At 41.1% G+C, this 22216-nt stretch overlaps 1 protein-coding gene across 1 annotated transcript in view; it reads left to right on the forward strand.

Annotated features, from left to right (window-relative positions):
* The window catches only part of WT1 (WT1 transcription factor), a 47109-nt gene that overhangs the window by 13150 nt on the left and 11743 nt on the right, over positions 1-22216 (forward strand). Inside the window, 2 exon segments of the mRNA XM_082627782.1 lie at positions 3483-3560; positions 4612-4662. Coding sequence (XP_082483908.1) covers positions 3483-3560; positions 4612-4662 — 129 coding nt within the window.

The raw sequence follows: 22216 nt of genomic DNA on the forward strand, positions 1-22216 counted from the left end.
TTTCCTGATGACAGCTGGGTGTTGACCAACTGCCCAAAGAGATCAGATTTTGAGCATGCTTGGGACCAGTATTTTTAGTTCAAATTCGCATTTGATCCTCTCCCAGCAGCAGCTATTGTCATTACTGTCACTGTCATCCAGCGGAAAGATGGTGCCAGCCAAGCCGACTGACTGAGCCGCTGAGGAGCCGCAGCCAACAGAAGGCAGGATGTGGTTAAGACTGTGCTCTGATCCTATGGCCAGCCTCAGGAAACCTATTTGGTGGTGGTTGTTGTTTGTTTGGTTTTCTTTTTTGGTTTTTGCTTGGGGATTTTCTGAAAGTCCTTCCCCATTTGCCCTTTCCACCTTCTCTCCCCTTATGAGGATTTGCAAGCTGAGCTATCAGGACCACTGAAATCAAAGTGAGGGTCCTACTGGAATCTTGGCACACTATTCTTAATCAGGTGAAGAGGATGTGGTTGGGCACCACATCTTGGAGACAGAGAAGGTCATGATGCTCCCTTGAGTATGTTCTCTTTCACCTCCAGACTCCTGTTTGTATTACTATATTATTTTTACTATCATTTAAATGGTAGTGAGAGGACAAGGCTCAGAGGTCAAATAATGCCAGGAACCCTTTAAAGGGGCCTGGCAGCGTAGAGGTGGGGGCATCAGGCAAGTCAGCACTAGGCACTTCCCTGAGCCCCCCGTCCTCCTCTGATAAATGGGAATCATAATTACACCTGCCTCACAGAGTTGTTGTGAGGAGTATTGGTGATGTGTGAATGTACTATACAAAATTTGATGGATTTGAAAAAGTTAAAATATATTATCTGTATAGTCTTGAAAGAGCCAGTATTAGAGCTTCACAACATCCTGGTAAATTTAGACTGATTGAGATTAATATTCCCATTTAACAGATGAGAAAACTGAGGTGCAGAGAGCTGAACTGATATGCTCAAGGTCTTAAAATTTACCGAGTAGCACTGTCCAATGGAAACGTAATGCAAGTCATCTATGTAATTTGAAATTTTCTAATAGCCACATTAAAAAAAATAAGAAACAGGAAATTAATTTTTAAAATGTTCTACTTAACCTCAAAAGCCCAAATCTTATTTCAACGTGTGGTACTCTCCATATTTCAAGTGCTCAATGGCCATGTCTGACTAGTGGCTACCATATTGGGCAGTGTGGTAGAGAGTATTTATCAAGCATCCACTAGGAAGATACATACATAAGACATAGATTCTGTATTTTAGAAGGTTTGCTTTCTGGGGGCCAAGAAAATGTCCTTAAAATTATTTTCTCTTTGGGAATCTGTGGACTATTCTTTAAGTCTGTGAGAAAATTCCTAAATCATAAAGTTAGGTATTTGGGACTCATTGACCCATGTGTGTAAACTTCTGTCACTCATCTTGCTTCTCAGACCTCTTGAAAATTACAGTGTTCTTAGTCTTATGCAAGGAGGAAATAATTTCAGAAAGATCCCACATCCCAATAGGACCTAGGAAAATTGTCAACTGGGGCTGAGTGATTTTAGTTGGTGAACAATTTTTAAAAAATCAGTGACAAAAATAGAGAGCTGCCTGGGGAATACAATGCCTGTTGGCTGAGATTAATGGCAAGATTAATAAATGGATTGCCTGATGAAAAGGCGCAGGAGAACAAAAACCAGTAGAGATTGTGGAGGAGGCCGCTTATTAATGAACTGTCAGCCCAAAGAAAGTTCAAGAAACTCTCCCATGTTAAATGCAGCAGGCTGGCACTTCTAATAAAAATTGGGGTCCTTCAGGAATTAATTACACTGGCCTTACAGCAAGAATTCGTGGAATTGCGAAACGTAGTGGCACAGACCAGCACCGGCCGCTGCTGTGAACAGGGAAGCTGCAGGAGAAACTAATCATTTTTTTTTCATTGATATGTAGGATATTGTAGTAGCATAATAGCCAGTCAGACACGGGGATGAATGATGGGGTCCAGATATGCACTGACTAATGAAACTACACGTACTTCGAGTTTGAAGTCACTTCACATTTCATACGTAAAATTCCCTCCTGGAATCTGATTTCCTCCTTATCCTGTGTACCCACCACTAAGGAGTTCCAAATAATTTTCAGTGATTATATGAGAGGCAGATGGACTCCACCATGATTTATCAAGCTATGCTGAGAGCATGGTGTTCATTTATTCCAAGGGATAAATACTGTAATTTCCCTCACCCCTCCACAAGTCCCCGGTTTGGCTGGCCTTACAAAACCTCCTCTTAATTAAACTTTGGTGTTACCTCTGCCCGATGGATGAAGCAGTCCAAAGGAATGCCGTGACAAGGTGGATATTGTCCAGAATTTGCAATCTGGTATCATACATTACATACTGAAAGCTTCTTACCTTCTTTGCCTTCTGCCATGAAGGTGGAGTGGAAATGTTCTTCTGTAATGTGTTTAGACCAAGCGTTCCCAGACAAACCATTAATCTCTTGGGTCTCAAATTTCATAATTAACCATTTCAGTTCGGAACTACATTTATTCCTAGTTGAGCTTGGTTAGTTAGGAGATTTCTGGTAATTGAGTTATGTGCTAGTTTTTTAGGAAGGAGATAAATATAAAATTAATAAATTAAACATAAAAGCATATAATAAAGATGTTCATGAGTCATGCATGCAGGATACTTTGAGAACAGTGTTATTTCAGGAAATAGATGTGATAGCTCTTCTATAATGCATTTAGAGATGTGTTTTAAAACATATGTAATAATGATGTTTTTAAGAGTTGTATGTGCAAAAAAATAAGGGAGAGAAAAACTTTTGGTTGGTTTATATGGTGGGATATTTTTCCTTTGGGGTCTTAATGTAAATGATCAACCATTGTTTTCCCTCATATAATATAGAACTGAGTTGGGGGCTTTAAAAAAAACACTCCGTGACTATAAAATTTATAGAGAATGATTCCTTCAGTTGTATCTAGAGTTTATCATCCTCTTTCTTTCGCTTGTCACATCCTTGAGTATTAGACCATCCATCACCCATCACTCTTTGACTTTTCAGGCCCTCATAATCCACATGATACTTATCCTTTTGATTAAAACAACTTAATGGCCTTTTCACGAATAATTAATCTGCTGTCTTTTTACTTTCAGCTCCAGGCTTTTAACTTTAATGTTGAGCTATCCAGCCTGTGTTGCCTTTCAAAGTTTCACTCCCTTTAGCCTCTTCCCTTCAGAGGTTTAATACCTCTTTAGAAACTTCAGTGTTTGCTCTACTAAGGTTTTTTAAAGGCTTCCAAATTATTCTCACATCCTTTCTGCTGTGTGTGAAGTGAATGACATGCAGAGATCAGTGGGATGAAATGAAAATCATTTCAGACTCCTGTATTCTGTCATTCTGGAAAATGTGGAGGCTTTCATTGTAAAGAAAAGTTAAAAGTCTATTGCTTTTTGGAGAAACAGTTGCATGTATATGTGTCTTTTGTATTATGCATTTCTAACTCTGAATGTTTTTCTAACAGTGACAATTTATACCAGATGACCTCCCAACTTGAATGCATGACCTGGAATCAGATGAACCTAGGAGCCACATTAAAGGGGTAAGGTCTTCTCTACTCCATTTCCCTTAAGCAGTAACTTACACTTGTTTGAACCATTTTAAAGGTTCTTATACCATATGAAGAGAGTACAGTTTTAGAAGAATAAGCATGGCTGTCTGTAGAATTAAGATGCTTTCCTTCCTCTCCCAGTTGGTCAGTGGTGTTCAGTGTTAAATTTTTAGGAATATAAACAGAGGATGTTCTTGTCTAGAACAAGGGGGTTGAGAATACTGGGAAAATTTAATATGGCCTTTTCTTATTGAATGTTTTAGAGTTCTTCAAACTTTTGTCCATTCAAACTTGTTTAATGTTTGTGTTTTGCTAGTGATATCACAGAGGTTAATCATTACATTGTCTGATCAAGAAATGCTGTGAGTTTACAAAGTCCCGGATCCAAACTTCTATTTGAGTGAAGATGATTTGGACCATCCAGAGTCAGATGTGTTCACACCTGGTTGCCTGAACAGGCTTTTATCACACTTGATACACAACCAGAATAGGGAGAACATAGCAATCAAACATAGGTAGGGGCAATGCTTTGCACCTGGGACTGAAAAAACAAAGCAGGTGGGACTTGCTTTAAACAGTAAAAGAACTCACTTTTAGTTTCGAATCTGAGTTGGTGGGCAGTAGGATGTGACAGTCGTGAAGCACCTGTGGTGTGTCAGGTACTCGTCTAGGTCACCTCATCTCATCTTCCTGATGCCATTATGATGCCTAGGCACTGTTATCCTGTTTTCCAAATAAGTCAGTCAAGCTCAGAGAACTAAGTAACTTCCCAAGTTCACATCATACTGTGTGGTAGAGCTGGGATTCCAAGTCCAGATCTGATTCCAAAGCAAAGGCTCTTTCCAGCCTCCCTGTGATGCCTTCCACACCCCCACCCTATCAGCCCCAGTGGGATCGAGTCCTCAGTTCAGCACTCTTGACTAGACAGCTGGCTCTACATCTCTGTGTATTTAGTGGCTTCCCATTGGACTGCGGGATCTGGGGGGCTTGCTAGAGCCACGCATGCTGCAGCCCCCATTCCCCACCTCTTCTTCTCTTCTAGAGTTGCTGCTGGGAGCTCCAGCTCAGTGAAATGGACAGAAGGGCAGAGCAAGTGAGTGGACAATGCGATGATGGCAAAGCAAATGACATAGGCCTTGTTGACTGGCACCTGGGGTGATGCAGGAGTTAGGACTGATGCTGGGTAATCAGGGTAGCAGTTGGTGCACAGGGACGGGAAGAATCTATTCATTTTTTTCTTCCCTCTATCTCTCTCTGCCTCCTCTTATGTATTGTAGATATACTGTGGGTAAAAATGGAGGTGGTGACATTTCTCATCAACATACTCCTGAAAAACAATTTAAAAAATGATGCTGTAGCAACCCTGCTCATTTCCTGGTGAACGTTGCAAAAAATACTAAATTTGTGGCATTACACATATTCCTGTTCGATCGGTCAAATCTTTCAGCCATACTTAACTTGCCTTTTCTCTATTTATCTTTAAATCTCTCAGGGAGAACTTAATTTTTACCCCAAGTCTATGGCCAGACTTTCTGCAAAAGACTTTTTAAAATTCCTAAACATCTGTGTTTTCCCCAGCCTTACAGCCTGCACCCTGGGACATTTCTGTAACTGTTTCTTTTGATTTTATTTTCTCTGCTTAAACACCAAAACCAGCCTTCCTCTTCTCATCTTTCTTTTGTTGGTTCAGTCCTGTTTGTTGGATCGTCCTTCAGTGATTAGTGAAGTTGTTTTTCATCTTCTAAGACTCACTATTAGATCCTTCTTTCCACCCCCAGACCCCAATTTTTCTATTTTAACCAAATCTCCACTTCATCTCTCTAGACCCCAAAGTAAAAAAGCCTGCTATGGACTTGGAATTTTTTCTCTCCCCACTTCCATCCAAGGGGCTGCTGACAGTTTTAGCACTGTATCTTTACACCTACTCAAAACTTGTCCTATGTTTCGTGCTCCCAGCCTTTCTTTCTTGATCCCTTGCTTTTCTTCTCTCTACTGTAATCAGAATTCAGTAACTCTCCCCAAACTACATGCCAAGAATAGATAGAACATGATTGTGAAGTGAGCAGTATGTTTTCCGTTTTTAAAATTTCTTCATGCTGGAGTACAGGGTTAGTTTATTTGCTTAATTACAAAAATTACATATAAGGAATCTTGGCATGTATTTGAATCTGGGTCTTGCCATAGGTGAGAGAATTTTTGTACCTTTTAAGATCTTTAGACACATGATATTAGTCACTTGCTAGGGAGTCAGAAGCTATATTATGAAGACGAAGCACAAAAATGCAAATAATTTGTTTTGTTCAATCCTGTGTAAGAAACCAAAACTAGAAGTGTTTTCATGGATCTGGTGCTTACATTTTGGAGAAGGATTCCTGCAATTAAAATGTATTTCTTGAGTACTTTATTCAGAGAGTTGTATAAAAAGCATCAAGGACTCCTCCAGTAGATAGTCTTATAGAAGAGTAACTCTTTGGAGAGCAAAACATTACAATTGTCTGATTTCCTAATATCTTCTCTCACACTGTGTTTTTATCCCTTTTGTAAGTCAACTAAATGTTTGCTTCTGAGTGTGAGCTGAACATTTACCTGAAGATGGATGTGAACGTTATCGGGCAGGGTGTGAAGGGATTTATATACCTCTCCTCTTTTGGTCGCATGACAATCCTAGGGTATTATGTTCACACCCATCTTGCACATGAGGAGGCTTGAGGGGTTAAGCCACCTAACCAAGTTCACTTAGCAAGTAAGGGTCAGAGCCACGTTGGAACCCACTTCTGTCTGACTCCAGTATCTGGGCCCTAGATTAGAGTTTCTTAAACTTTTTAGACTGCGACCACAGTTAGAAATACCTTTTACACTGAGATCAGATGTACCCACACACATAGAAGTTTTCACAAAACAATACTTACTACATCCTCTGCATACTGATGTTTTCTACTTTATTCCATATCATTTAAAAAAATGCTGGTTGAGATGTGTAGATTGATTTTACAACTCACTAATATATCATGACCCACAGTTTGACCCTCTTAGCCCTAAAAGTAGCAACTCCTTAGCTCTTTCCTCCAAGCCCATGAGCAGCTGAGAACTAGATTCAGTTGAAGCTGATATCCCAGTAGAAAGTGGTTTTTCCCCAGGGGGGACATAATCTGGGTAGGTATCTTTATTCTCTGTACCAAATTTGCTTTACTTTGCCATGGTATGAAAATGCTGTTAATATGGAAAGTACATTTGCGAAAAGATATTCCATGAAGAAAGACAAAGAGAAATAACTGTGTTTTTGCATTTATCTGTTACTAGTGTCTGGACACTATCTGAAATCAGTAGTAAGAAAAATCATGGTGACAAGGTAGATCTGTAACATGAATACTGGAGGTTTGAGTCATGTTTTGGAGAAAAAGGATATAGTTTCTAAATCACTCATAAAAAAGAGGCATTATAACGTTTTTATTAAAAGATGATGTGCCTCCCACTAATGCCCACTAAATATTAGTTCGCGTCCTCTTTCCTTGAGAATTTTACCTTTTAAAAAAAGAATGAGCTTGTTTCCTTGCAAGTCCACAGAGACATCTTTCGTTAGATGTTGGGGAGCAGTGTTATTATACTGGTTGGGGATAGGATCGTAGGGGGGACATGGGCAAGACGAGATGAAAACATGAAACGGGGTGCTGAGGAGGGAATCTTACCACAGATTTACTCCTCTCTCCTCCTCCCTTTACTCATTTTCTAATCTCTGCGTGCCCATAGGGATCAGAGCTACTTTTATGACCTCAAATGGGAGAATATTGTGTTTCAATTTAAGTCAAAGAGAAGGTACTTTGTGAAGCCACTTTCTTAACTCTGACCCTTTTCCTTACAAACAAATGAAATTATATTTTCTAAGTGGGTCATTGGGAGAAAAAATTGCAGGGGAATCTATCTAAGCACTAGTCCACCTTTATGAATAATTCTGTGTATGGTGCCTCGCATTGCTGTCTGCTTTGTATTTCTTTAGAATCATTTTCTGTGTGTTCCTAACGCCTGCTGATTTCCTAACGCTGCTCCCAAGCCCGGCTACTCTGTCAGCCTCTGTTTTGTCTCTTCTGAAGAAAATATCCTGCAAAATGGAGAAACACATCAACCTTGACTGCGGTCCAGGTTATTAAAACAAGGAAGAAGTTATTCTCTGGGGACTTGGGTAGGGGGAGTGGGAAATCGAACACAATAGAAATGTGAAAGGAGTGCTGAGCGAAATGAATGTCCCTGTGCTGGTCCAAGAAGTTCAGACCATTGGGAACACACAGTATTTGACCTGTGGATGCTTGAAAGTAAAAACGAAAGACTCAGGTTGAGTGATGTATGGTGAAAACAAAGCTGCGTGTTTTGGTAGGGCCAAGGCTGTCGAATCTGGAGAAAATCCCCACTAGACATGGTCTCATCCCTGAGAACCTGTGCCAGAAGAGATAGCTGGAGTTCCAATACACAGCCCAGCACCTTTCCTCTCCAGCTAGTGAACAGAAGGTATTCGTCCAAGATATTTACTTCTTGAAAATGGATAGCTTGCTTTTCAGGGGCTCCTGGAGCTTGTGATGCAAACACAAAGGTGGAGAGAAGCAGCTCTGGGAATATCAGCATTCCTGAGGGTACTCCTCCACTCCCAGGATAAAGCTGTTACTTTCTTCTTTTATATGGTTACATTTATGCATTTCAACTGTGTTGGACTTGGCTAGAGTCTGTTAGCCATACTTACCAGAACAAAGCAGGGGACTCTCCTGGGTTTGCAGGATAAAGATGGGGACTCTGATTTAGAGCTGTCTCCCCTGTACCTCTCAACGTGGACTAATTCAGTGGTTTCTTTGCCTTCACTTCACTTCCCTGCTGCTACTTTCCCCTCCCTAGCTTTTTGTCTTGCCCGTTCTTTTCTTTGGGCTTTATTCAATTCATGTATTTAATTTTTTAAATTATGTAAGTAATACGTATAAATTATAGAACAGTTAGAAAATACAACTTTATAGGAAAGGAAATTAACACTCCCCCCAGCAGCCCAGATGAAACTACTAGTAATATTATGTTGCATACACTTTCAGACCTTTTTCCATGCATAGGTATACATTTGTGTCCTTTTCTTTTTTATAACAAATGATTGGCTTCGGCTTAGAACTAATTCAGCAAATGCACTTCTATAGGCCATTGCAGAGTTCTGTGTTTCGACCTTCATGAGAGTGTTTTTGAAAATATTCTCCACCTCTTAAAAATACTTCACTTTAAAAAGTATTTTGGGCTTTATAGACTTATCATCTCCACACTATGTTTCTAACTGTTCTGTTTTGAAGCAAGGAACTAGTTTTATCTCATAGACGGGAGGATGAATAACAGGTTTGTTCAGGTCAGGAGAAGAAAGAAGCCAAGCAGGAAAGATAGCAAAGGAAGGTGGTGATGAAGGGGGTCAAGCTGGGAATGAGGAGCAATGGTGGACTCTGTTCAGGGAGGGGTTAATGAGGGCTCCAGTCTGTTGATAAAGGTGTGTGTGTGTGTGTGTGTGTGTGTGTGTGTGTGTGTGTTGGAGGGCGAGAAGGTATATTAGATGAGTGGAGGATCTCTTTCATGACCTCAAGGTGTCTTTTGGACCTCTCATGTCTGTGATCCCATCATAGGCCCTTCTGAGACCCTCTGCTCACCATTTATCCTTCTCCCTGTCATCTATCCAAGGAAAAAAATCATAACCTCTAGCTAGAAAGACATCAATATAGAAGCTGCCCTCATAAAAAGTCATCCAAATAAATGCATCTCTGGAATGAGGGGTTACTGCTTATTTTTAGTAGGGTTTTTTTCCCCTCTTCAAAGTGAACAATTTCATTTATTCTAGTTTTATTTCTAACTCTTCATTTTAAAAGCAAAGCCACAGATGTAGTGTTCTTAAGGCTAAGATAGTGACTTTATCAAAATGAAAACAACTTTTTTCCCCTTGATTACAAAAGTAACACAGGCTTACTATATATTGAAAAAATTCAGACAGTACCAAAACATTATAAAGGAAAAAAAGAGAAGTCATCTGTTATCTCACCACACAGAGATAACTAGTTTTTAAACATATTGGGGTATATTTGTATCTGCAGAGAAGAAATTCTGGAAACATTTACTGAACTATTAACTGTAGTTGCCTCTGAAAAGATTAGCGGGAAAGGGCAAAAGCCTATTAGAGATGGGTTTAAGAGATCATAGGAGGAGATAAGCTGGAGCCATTGTGTTAAGTCAACACACTTCCATGGAGTTTTGCAGCAAAAGGGAGCAAAGAAATGGGGTTCTAGCTCAATGGGGAAAGAGGGTCAGGAGAAGATGGTTTTTTATTGCTTTGATTTATTTATATTTAGATGGAAGTACTTGCATGTTTGCTATTGAGAATGTTCAAGAAGAGGGAAAAAAATTAATGATGGGAGGGGGTAGAATTGCTGGAACAGGGTCCTTGATAGAGAAGAGGCTCGGTGGGCAACTGGGGTTGGTTAGCTAGGAGCTGGGATAGTTCATCTATTAGTAAATTGGTTTACAAGAGATCCTTGTTTCTAAGGATATTAACCCTTTCCTTGTCATATGTACTGCAAATGTTTTATCTGGTTTGTATTTTAACTATTAATGGTTTATTTTCTGTCAGAAATTTTTATTTTCATAGTAAAAATTATCAGTTTATGTTTCATAGTTACAAGTTTTTGGCTTTTGTATAGAAAAGATTTCTTCAATCCCATTTTTTTAAATTTTATTTTTGGCTGCATTGGGTCTTCATTAGTGTGCGTGTGCTTTCTCTAGTTGCAGCGAGCGAGGGCTGTTCTTCGTTGTGGTGCGCGGTCTTCTCGTTGCGGTGGCTTCTCTTGTTGCGGAGCACAGGCTCTACACACGTGGGTTTCAGTAGTTGTGGCACACAGGCTCAGTAGTTGTGGCTCAGGGGCTCTAGAGGGCAGGCTTAGTAGTTGTGGCGCATGGGCTTTGTTGCTCTGCGGCATGTGGGATCTTCCCGGACCAGGGATGGAACCCATGTCCCCTGCATTGGCAGGCGGATTCTTAACCACTGCACCACCAGGGGAGTCCCCTCATTTTTTAAAAGTTTACTTATTGTATTTTGGTATATTTTTTGATTGACTTCTTAACACTTAAACGTTTAATTTATTCTGAATTTATTTTGCAATTGGATTCCACCTTGATTTGTTTCTAGATGACTAGCCAGTATCCCCAAACTGCTTTGAATAATCCATCCTTTTCTCATTAACTTCATATATTACCTTTATCAATTCTTGAATCCTATCAAATTCCTTGGATCCATTTCTAGACTCGTTATTCTCTTCTTTTGATCAGTCCGGCTCTTTTTGTCAAGCATCAGACTGTTTTCTTTGCTATAATTTTATAGTCTGTTTAAATACCTGATAGGAAAGTTCCCTAGCATTGTATTTCTTTTTTCAACCTATTTCTGGCTATTATCTCTTGTTTATTCTTCAAGATGAACTTTAGATTCATTTTGTTAATTTCAAAGAAAGTCTTTATCAATATTGGTTCATTAATTGTGACAAATACACCATACTAATGTGAGATGTTAAGAATAAACAGTGCAGAGTACATGGCAACTGTCTATATTATCTTTAGAAATAAAGACTCATTCTAAAGTAACAAGTTTATTTTTTAAAACTCTTAATTGGAATTTTGAATGAATTGCATCAGGTTTAAAAATTAATTTTGGAGAATTTTGACCTTTGAAAAATTGCTAGTCCTTTCTTCAAGAACTTGAATGGCATTTCTGAACTCTTTTTCAAGTCTTGTATGTCAGATGTCCCTATTTTGAATTTCTCCTTTTCAGGAATTTTAACAGTAATGCCTCTGGCTTCATAAATCTCTTTGAGAATGTGTGTGATTCCTGTGAATGTATTACAAGGTATGTCTTTTGTTTCTTCACCTTGAAGTACTTTGTTGTGTTACTAATGTCAGCCGAAAGGTTGTGCCTTTGGTAGAGATGATTATGCACGTGCCCTTCACATGTACAAACCTCCATTTCAACTGGAGAAGCAGAAAAGGGCTTAGTCTTAAGAGCGCTGTGCTTGATTCTGGGGTTTTAGGGAGGACTTTTTTTTTTTTTTTTAAGTAATCGAGAATGGTTGAGTAAAATTTTTCAGATTTAAGAGTGTGTGAGCAAGCTGGGTGGGAGCCTTTGAGAACCCAGGCTGAAAAGATCCTGCTCATTTTCCCTGTGTAGAATTTGTCTATCGTGAATTTGGGACAGCTGTTCTTGGGGCGAATCTAGCAGCAGTCTCTGGCCATAGGGCCACAGCACTGATATTATAGAACCCAGTGAGTTAGATGAAGCTGGGATTCTGATGAACTCGCACTTCAATACCAGACACGTGTAAGGGGAGATCCAGATATTTCATATGGTCTGATGAGGTGATCTGTGAGGACGTGCGTTCCTATGTTTGTGTGTGTTGAAGTAGGAAGGAAAGTCATGCCTAAAAATATTCTTCCCAGCAGTAGGAGCCAGTAAATAGTGTGGAGTTTTATTTTTGGAGGGGAGCTGTATTCTCCCCAAACTGTTATGGGAAACTAGATTTAAAATAGCTTCTAGCTCTGCTCTGAGTGTGAAATAAGAGAAAAAAGTCAGTTGGAGGAGGTTTGTGTACCATTTCAAGTGGTGAGGAAAGCTTGATGGTTCATAATGGCTGATTTATACAAGTGTTGTTATCAGGCTATTAACCACTCAGCCTGTATTCCCCATTAAACAGTGGCTAATGACTAGGCTGCATGGAAGTGAAAACATATGAGCTGTGACTATAAAGAAACTTTCAAAAGAGGAATACAAACAAGTTTTAGCAATAATAGCTAGCATGGTTGGAACAAGTGAGCAGCTTCCAAAAGGTAATATATTTTTTTAAATGAATACATTAATTTTTATTTTTTACCTTTTTCTTGATGTCATTTCACTGAGTTTTGTGTCTATCATGAAATGTGGATGGAGGGCTATTTTTATTTTTATTTATTTACTTTTTTAACTTTTAATTTTTATTGGAGTATAGCCAATTAACAATGTTGTGATAGTTTCAGGTGCACAGCAAAGGGACTCAGCCATACATATGCATATATCCATTCTCCCATTCAGGCTGCCACATAACATTGAGCAGAGTACCCAAAAGGTAATACTTTGAAGGGACCTTTTGCAGTACTCACTTATAGGTATCGTGTATTTGCTGAAAAATAAATCCAATTACTTCTAGATAACTGTTAGATTATGTATTATCAGGACATTTTCTACAGCAAGCGGCAGAACCCTAGTTGTAACTGGCATAGGTCAAAGAGGGAATTTAAATTTAGCAGCTTATTGTATTGTGTGTTAAAACCCCATGTGTGGATTCAGGGGCTGAGACAGTGTCTTTAGAACACTATTTCATTGTCCCTTGTCTTTGCTCTCCTCTGTGCTGGCTGTCCTCTTAAACAGGCTCTCTTCACTGTGGCGAAAATAGCTATTTTTTGGCACCTACAGCTTCACAAGAAGACTACCTCCCTATTGGTTCTTCTCCACCAAAAGACCCAGGGAAGCCTCTGATTGGCCTGGATTGGGTAGCTAGAGAATGCAGTGGTCTGATTGGCCAGGCCATAGGCATGTACTCACCCCTGGAGCCTGAGGGTGGGATTAGAGAGAGGTGGTTCCCTGAAAGGAGAAGAGGCTATGTTACCAGAGGACGGTGAGCAAAAAGAAAAAAAGATACTCAATAGAGAATTTTAAAAGTCAGAGTTAGTGAAAGTGGGCTGAGTCCTCTTCCCCTCCAGATATTATGTGGAGCTGGATGCTGCAGGGATGTACAAGACCTGGATAGAAAATAAATGAAGGATGGAGTGGGTGGGAGGAACCTTCTTTCTAATGCTCATGGGAAAAGTGTTCATTAAAAAGTACAATAGTTAGAATTATTACCATAGTATAATTTTTAATGAAAAGTGACATAAAATATATATAAATTAAAAGTAAAAAATGTGTCTTTTTCTTGAGGTCTGAGCTGAAATGAAACACATGAGGGCAGGAGGAAAGTAAATATTTCAAATAAAAATATGGCTGATTGTTTTCTGTAGACTACTGAGGAAATTTTTTACTCATAAGTTACCAGATTACCTATATTACTTGTGTTTTTTTTAAACTCAGTCGAATTTAACTTTGTCGTTTCATTTTTAGATTCTACTTTCTATGCTGGATTAGTAAAAGAAACTGCATCTTTCAGCCTTTCCCTTTATGTTCTCAGTAGCAGAGTAATCCTTTGTTTTTTGTATTGATATATACTTTATATGTATTTATGTGTTATATTATGCATACATATATGTATACATTATATATCACATATATTTATATACATTGATTTGTTATGCTTCCACTATAAAAGATTAAACCACACAAAGAAAAGAGGATGGCTCGATGGCACTGCTGATAATATTTGTGCAGAATTTTATTTAAATATTGCCTGTAGACCATAAGACTCAGGCAAGAGAATAACATAGCATTTTGTATTGAACTAGACGTAGTTGTGCTAGGTCAACACCAGCTCTGAATATGTACAAAAAGATAATTCTATATCTATTCATTTTCCCAAGTCAGATTTTATAAATGGATATGAAAGTGAGTTTTGAAATTACTCTGGCTGTAGGGAAATTACATTTGCTTTAAAGTAAAGCTTTAAACCCAAGCATTCTGATGTGACCACTGAGGCTTCCGCAGGGACTGCTTGACTGTAAGGCCTCTAGAACTGAATGGTTCAAGTCCAGCTGTCTCTGGCTCATCCTTGTGCACGGTGAGCATTTGTGCAGAGGCTTATTGTTTTGTTGGTTTTTATTTTGTTGATTGTCCTCTCTTAAGTCTCTTTTATGCTGTAACTGCCCTCCCCGCCCCCACTTCCTCTTTTTTTCTCATGTTATGATTTGTTGAAGATGGCAGGTCAATTGGTCAGTAGAATATCTCACAGTCAGGATTTGGCACATCACTTCCTCTTACAGTCTTTTAACTTTGGATGTCCATGCTCTGTATTTCCTATAAGTAGTTAGATCTGGAGGCTTGATTAGATTTGGGTTCCTTTCTTTTTTTGGCAAGAATAATTGAGGAGTGGTGGTGTGTTCAGTCTCATCTCTTGTGTTTAAACTTTAAGGAAGCACACTTTTTAAACATGGTTCCATTGCTCTTTTCCCTCAAAACTGGCACAGTAGACAGGGATGATGATGGTTCTCAAGGCTGGCAGCAAAGTGTATTTTCTTTTTTTCTTTTTTGCAAAGTGTATTTTCAACACCAAAAGGAATCAGGCACCTAAGCATCTCATATATAAGCCTGAGTAGCAAAGGTGGAGAGAGAAGAAGGGTTGATGGGTAAATTCCGTTTTCTGGATACACAAGAGTATGAAGTTTTCCCATGTGCTTCCGTTTAAATCTGATTAATTCTGCAGAGGTGAGAAGACAGAGGTAAAGATGGGGGGATGCCCACCTGGCCAAGGGTTAGAGGTGGGAGAGAGAAATCACAGGTGGTGGTTTCCCCTTTTTGAATATTCTTATCAAATGCTAGTTGCCCTCAAAAGGCTTTTTTTTTTTTTTTTTTTTAAAAACCTCTTCTGTTGATAAGGGATTTCAGGGCAGCTCTGGTTTTCCTCATGTGTAAAACCTCAATTCCTTTTTATTAATCTTCTCGTGCCTGTGAAATATCAAAATTAATCATTTCTAAAGACGCTACTCTTTAAACATTAAGTTTTTTCTGGGCCGAACCTCAATGTACAAGTTTTTAGCATGAATAGGGCTCATAATTTGAGTTATATGAGGGACATTTTTCTCTTTTTACAGACTTTCTAAGGTCACATGTTTATGTATTTTAAAGCTGTCTAGGAAGAGCACACTTTCTCAAGATACATTTTAATGCATTTTAAAGCTGTTTAGGAAAATGTACAGTCCATGCCACCGCCAGAAATGAAGTGGCGAGATGTATGCTCTGCTGATAACTGCTTCTGCTTAGTTTATTTTCCCAGTTAGGTAGAAAGAAATTTTCTTGTAAAAATTGTCCTCAGTTTCAACTGCTCTATCGCACATAAGCAGGCCATTTCCTGCAGTTTACCTTGCGCTTTCTTATACCAAATAAATATTGTGCCTCTGAACAGAAGCTGAAGTTTGCTAAGAGTGCATATTTTGAACTTGCTCCTCCTTACAGCCCCCATCCTCCTATCCTACCCACTCCTACTGCATTTTTCAAACCTTCAAATGCAGCTAATTTCATTCACACCCCTGGAGAAAAGAGCTGGGAATTATTCAAGTGTCATGCTGATAGAAGTGAACCCAGGATGGGCTTGCACTATCAGAATTGTCTAGCTGGTTTCAAAGAAAGAAGAGCTACACTGACCTGGATGCAAACCCCATTTCTGCCACTAGCCATCTATCTATCTGACTTTAGGCAAATAACTCAATCTCTCCTTAAACCTCAGTATTCTTTGCTGTAAAATGGGGATAATACTATTAAGTAACATTTATTGAGGGCATACCATGTAACAGGCATTGTGCTTTACTTCCCTAATCTCATTTGACCTTATAACAGTCTAATGGCGGGGGTACTGTTTTTCTCATTTTACATGAAGCTGAGGCCAGGGAGGCTAAGTCATTTGCCTAGAGTGATACCCTTAATGACTTCTAGTGTTGTGCTAAGGATAAAAATATATGTTTTATAGATCTCAATCACCAGGCTTATAAGAAGCCTACAAGAAATAATTTCTGTGGTTGTTAGTCACCTAAAGCATATAACCATAGACCTGAACATTTTGTTAGGGTAAAGTTACTGAGTGATATTTAACTTTTGCTCCCCATATAGCTTAGGTCTTTGGTTTTCAAACAAATGTATAAAATAGGTTATTGCTTCATTTTGTAGAGGATGAATGTCAGTCACAGAGGGTTTAGATGACTCACCCATGACCACAGAGCAAATAAATGATGGAAGTGGGCCTGGAACACACGCCTTCAGATGCAGAACCCATGTTCTTTCAGACTAGTTTTTCAGATTAATCTGGAGATAAAGGATCCAGGTTAATTTAGCTCTGGCAAATGTATCTGGAAGAAACCAAATAAATCCAGTTCCTTTGGTATGGTAGGCTGAATAATGACCCCCAAGGATATCCAAGTCCTAATCCTTGGAACCTGTGAATGTTGCCTTATATGGCAAAAAGGGACTTTGCAAATGTGACTAAGTTGAGGATCTTGAGATGGGGAGATATACTAAATATCTGAGTGGGTCCTAAGTATAATAAGTGTCTTTATAAAAGGAAGGCAGAGGGAGATTTGACTATAGAAGACAAGTAGGAAATGTGATACAGGGAGCAAGAGGTCAGAGTGATGTAGTGATGTGAAGAAGGGGCCAAGGAGTGCAGGAGAGTTCTAGAAACTGAAAAAGGCAATGAAAGAGATTCTCCCCTCAGCCCTCAGAAGAAAACAGCCCCGCCAACACCTGGACTTTAGTGCAGTGAGGCTGATTTTAGACCTCTGGTCTCCAGAGTTGTAAGAGCATAAATTTGTGTCCTATTAAGCCACCAAATTTGTGGTAATTTGTTACAGTAACTGTAGAAAATAGATACACTTCAACTTACTGCACAGCAACTGCATTTTTCTATCTGTAACCTCAGTGCTTAAGCCTACTTTCAAATGGACCAGTGACATTCAGAGGTAAACCGCTGACCCCTGTAGATGGTAACTTATGGATTTTGCTCTAGCAACACTGGCCATTCCTGCTGTTCAAGTACAGCATCCTTTCAAGCTTTCAAGAGTTTGGAAGATTCTAATACTCAGTTCTCAAAGAATCAGGCACATCCCCACCTCCACTTCGTTGCCATGTAGGAGGAAGCAGCAGAATCCAGGTGGAATTTTCAGTTTGCGGCTTAGACTTCACTGCTCAACCTTTAAAGCAGAGGTTGCAAATTGGTGGCCCTTAGGCCAGAGATACATTTTGTTTGACCTGACAGTGATTCTTTAAAATTTCAATAATTTGCCAGAATTTAAAACTCAGATGATTTCACAAAAAAGTCCTGATTTCTTTTTCTTTTTTTTTTTTTTTTTTGCGGTACACGGGCCTCTCACTGTTGTGGCCTCTCCCGTTGCGGAGCACAGGCTCCGGACGCGCAGGCTCAGCGGCCATGGCTCATGGGCCCAGCCGCTCCGCGGCATGTGGGATCTTCCCGGACCGGGGCACGAACCCGTGTCCCCTGCATCGGCAGGTGGACTCTCAACCACTGCGCCACCAGGGAAGCCCTAGCTTAGTTATTTTTTGATGTCCTTGTAGATAAGATAATGATGCGCCAAGTGCTTAAATGAACGATTTGTGCCTAGTTGAACATAAAACCAAAGGATCTGCCTTAAGTATCTTTATCAAGCTGGTGAGTCGTTTCTCGTGCCGTGCTCCGGGGCACGAAGGAAGAAGCAGTTGCATTACTCAGCCTCCTCATCGTTACCACTGGCTCTTCTCCCCACCTGCTGGACCCATGGCTGCCCTCATTATACCTAACTGTACTTCCCTGTGCTCTCCCTGATTATCTTGGCCAAAGAGTCAACAAATCCATTTCCCCTGTCATTCAGCCAAGTCCAGTATCTTATCTGTCAAAGAGAAATTTTTGAGGCAACAGAACAGAAAAAACATGGAAACATTTTATAAAGCACCAATTTTTTTCCCTAAGAAATTCCAGCCTCACTCAGGCTTGGTTCATGTGCCTTTCTGTGTGTAGTGCCAAGGTTCCTTTACTTTCCCCTCATTATCTGGCTTGGAAGGTAGACCTAGTCACTGCATGCATTTCTACCCTAAGGGAGATACGGGGTCTCTCAACTGCTTGGTCTGGTGGGATTCATGCTCTGCTCTGGAACCTGCTTTCTGATATCAGCTTCATGAATGATAACACCCTTGTCTCTGGGTCATGACCAATTTTTACCCCACAACTATCCAGGGCTCTGTAATTCCTTTATTTGAAAGGTGTATCGTTGGCCCCAGAAATATCTTCTCTAGGCTGATAGCTCCTTGCCCTTTAATGGTTTCAGACCTCTAGGAATCCTACCTTCATTCCTGTTTGGTTCATCCACAGCATACTTATTGGAACTTTTAAAGTCTGATCTCTCTGGGGGTAAAGCTTGGTTTCACTTCACCATTTAAGCTAGCAGCTGGGTCTTAACAATAGCTATTGACCCAACGGCAGCTGCCATCTTCCTGAGCTTTTCTGTCTCAGATTAACTCCTGCTTATGCTCTGTTGGACTGGACCCCATCTAAATGACCAGATTCTTTATGATGGCTTCCCTCAGGTTGCCCTATGGCGAGACCTTGTAGAATCTTATCACTGCCTTGGATACCAGAGAATAACTGTACAAACTGTTAATATAATAGCTCCCAACAACAGCAAGGAAGAGTTTTTCCTCTTATGAAAACAGAAAAGGTGCTTTTCAAATGTTGAGATAACATGAAATGGGATGGAAAGCAAATGCTTTGGAAGCCAAATCAAAAAGATTTCAACAGTTGAGGATAGCTTGCTAAAAGAAATAGAATGGGATTTGAAGGATATATGTGTAGTCCTCAATTGCAGTTAAAAAAACATCACGCCTTCAAGTTCAAGGTTGGAATACCTGCCTTAACTGTGGTTTGTGCTAGGGTGGGAGTTGGAGATTTTATCTGACTAAGGAAGACCACTCTGACCTGAGTGCTAAGAGAGGGTGTGTTCTTAGGTGTGTTAGCAGTACCCTGTCCAGGCTGAGCAGGGAAGCCCCAGACCCTCTGCCCAGGGATTGAACTCTGGCAGCCTGTGGGCCTAACACATTGTATTGACTAGCATACTGACTTTGAAAAATTCGGAATGGAATCTCTTTGGGTAAGGCATATACTCTCCAGTGTTAGGTATTTATGTTACTTCTCTGATTCTAAAGACTTTTTAAAAAATTTTATTTTTGGCTGCTTTGGGTCTTTGTTGCTGCGTGTGGGCTTTCTTTAGTTGCGGCGAGCAGGGGCTACTCTTCGTTGCCGTGCGCAGGCTTCTCATTGTGGTGGCTTCTCTTGTTGCGGAGCATGGGCTCTAGGGCACTCGGGCTTCAGTAGTTGTGGCCCACGGGCTTTAGAGTGCAGGCTCAGTAGTTGTGGCACACGGGCTTAGTTGCTCCGTGACATGTGGGATCTTCCCGGACCAGGGATAGAACCCGTGTCCCCTGCATTGGCAAGGCGGGTTCTTAACCACTGTGCCACCAGGGAAGTCCCTCTAAAGACTCTTGTGGTCCTCCTTTCTCAGTCCCTTATTTAAATACTCTTCATGGGTACCAGGGTCCATCCTAAGCCTACACTTTGAGAGGGGCTTCATAAAATTAAGGGGATAAAGAAGAGGGTGATCTGGAAAGCATGGAAGTTAGATACCAGTTCACATTGTCATAGTTGTGAGAGCCACAGCTCTGTAGTCTGGAGAGCTGTCTTCAGGTACCTGAAGGATTGTCATGTGGAAGAGGAGTTAGATTCAGTCCATCTCCGGGAATTTTTCAGGACTATGCACCTTACTTCAGTCACAAAAGTTGAGAGGATACAGAGGGGAGCAAGTCAGTCTGTCTGTCTTCAAGGCCAAGTTTACCATACAGTGGAGGAGATACACAGAGATGGCTGTAAAGTTGTAATACTCTCTGGTTCTCCAGAAGACAGAAATGAGGAGGCAGATTTCTGCTCAGTTAGAAAGCCCTTTCCTAACAATTAGAGCTCTCCCCAAGTGGAGTGGGCTGCCTTCAAAACTAGTCACCAGTCATGTTGTCCAGCTCATGAGGATGAGCTGGAGAAGCTTTGAATGGGGGTCAGAGTAGATGATTTTTCTGCCTTTATCAATCTATGGTTCCAAGTCCCCTCACTTGCTTTCCTTTACTTACCCAAAGAGAGTTATTACCATACTGAATGCCCACGGGTTGTACTCAGCGTTCTAGGCAGACCACGCTGGGAAGAGTGTGGGGTTTCAGGGTTTCTACTGTGTGGAATTGCACTGGTGAGTTTGTCTTATGGAGACACAAGAGCCAATAAGCAGGGACCTGGCTGGTTTTCTTGTTCACGGACCTGGTAGAAGAATCTAGTGGCGTATTTGGCAGGTACAGTCTTATTGCTTCTTTTGTTTGTTGGTTGCATCTGGCTGTGAGGATCATGACATCCCCTTTGAGTGGTGCAACACTTCATTTCCTGGGACAAGTATCCTGAGAAAAGTCTATTTCCTATGTGTCCCCCTACCCCCCGACCCCGCTCCAGGAATCCAGGTAACATCCAGAGATTAGCTCCCAAGACAGGAGATTCCAAGTTCTTCCTCTTTGATGGTGGAACTTTAAAAAAAGTCAGACTTCTATCATTGGGTCCCTAAAAATCCCTCAGCCCTACAAAATATGTAAGTCACATTTTGGCTCCATGCAGAAGGCTAAACCAAGCAAAGGCAGCATCTCTTCACAGCCTTTGAGGCAAAATCTGGCAGCACCATTCTTTTTTTTTTTTTTTTCGCGGTTCACGGGCCTCTCACTGTTGTGGCCTCTCCCATTGCGGAGCACAGGCTCCGGACGTGCAGGCTCAGCGGCCATGGCTCACGGGCCCAGCCGCTCCACGGCATGTGGGATCTTCCCGGACCGGGACACGAACCTGTGTCCCCCGCATTGGCAGGCGGACTCTCAACCACTGCGCCACAGGGAAGCCCTGGCAGCACCATTCTTGTCTCTTTCTGCTGCCACATCGCCGTTCTCATCAGCTCTCCCTTCCCCACTGTCTATATAATGTCATTGTAAGGAGGGTAGGTAGGGCCTCTTTCTTTTGGCAAGCTCATTCTAAGGTTCTGAAAGGCAGACACTATCTGAGTTTGGCATTTCTTTCCAATTTTTGTGTGTCTGACCCTGGGTCAGCTCTTTGGGACATTTTCCCCAGGTATGTCAGAAATCACCTAAAGGATGTGGAGATGAGGTGTAGGAGGTTAGGGGGAGCAGAACTGCCACCCACCTCCCCCAACTGCTCTCACTGCTCTGTGCGAAGGAGACAGGCAATTCTTTCTAAAAAGTTTGGAGCCAGAGCCAAATGTGAAACGCCACAGCTGCTCTGGCCGCTGGGTGTGTGGACATGTCCGTCGCCCTGGCATGTGGTCTTCCCTTCAGGAGTTCTCTCCCCTGGGTGAGTGAGAGTTGAGCCAGTCCCGGATGGAGTGGGGTGCCTGCCTCCTGCATCGGGCCCCTGGGAATGTCTAGAGTAACAGAGGCAGAGGGTAGGGATTCTCAGCTCTGACAGATAGTTGATTGCACCCAGAGGCTTAAAAAAATGCATAGTAGTCCCCAGAGGTAGTTTATTTATAAATGCTTGCAATTTTATTTTGTTTTAGTTTTTTGGCACAATCACTTTAATTTTTATTAGAGTATAGTTTTTGTTTGTTTGTTTGTTTGTTTTTTTGTAGTACGCGGGCCTCTCACTGTTGTGGCCTCTCCCGTTGCGGAGCACAGACTCCGGACGCGCAGGCTCAGCGGCCATGGCTCACAGGCCCAGCCGCTCCGCGCCATGTGGGATCCTCCCGGACCGGGGCACAAACCCGCGTCCCATGCATCGGCAGGCGGACTCCCAACCACTGCGCCACAAGGGAAGCCCTAGAGTATAGTTGATTTACAACGTTGCGTGACTTTCTCCTGT

The sequence above is a fragment of the Mesoplodon mirus genome (assembly GCF_964341445.2).
Source record: "Mesoplodon mirus genome assembly, chromosome: 7".
Lineage (NCBI taxonomy): Eukaryota > Metazoa > Chordata > Mammalia > Artiodactyla > Ziphiidae > Mesoplodon > Mesoplodon mirus.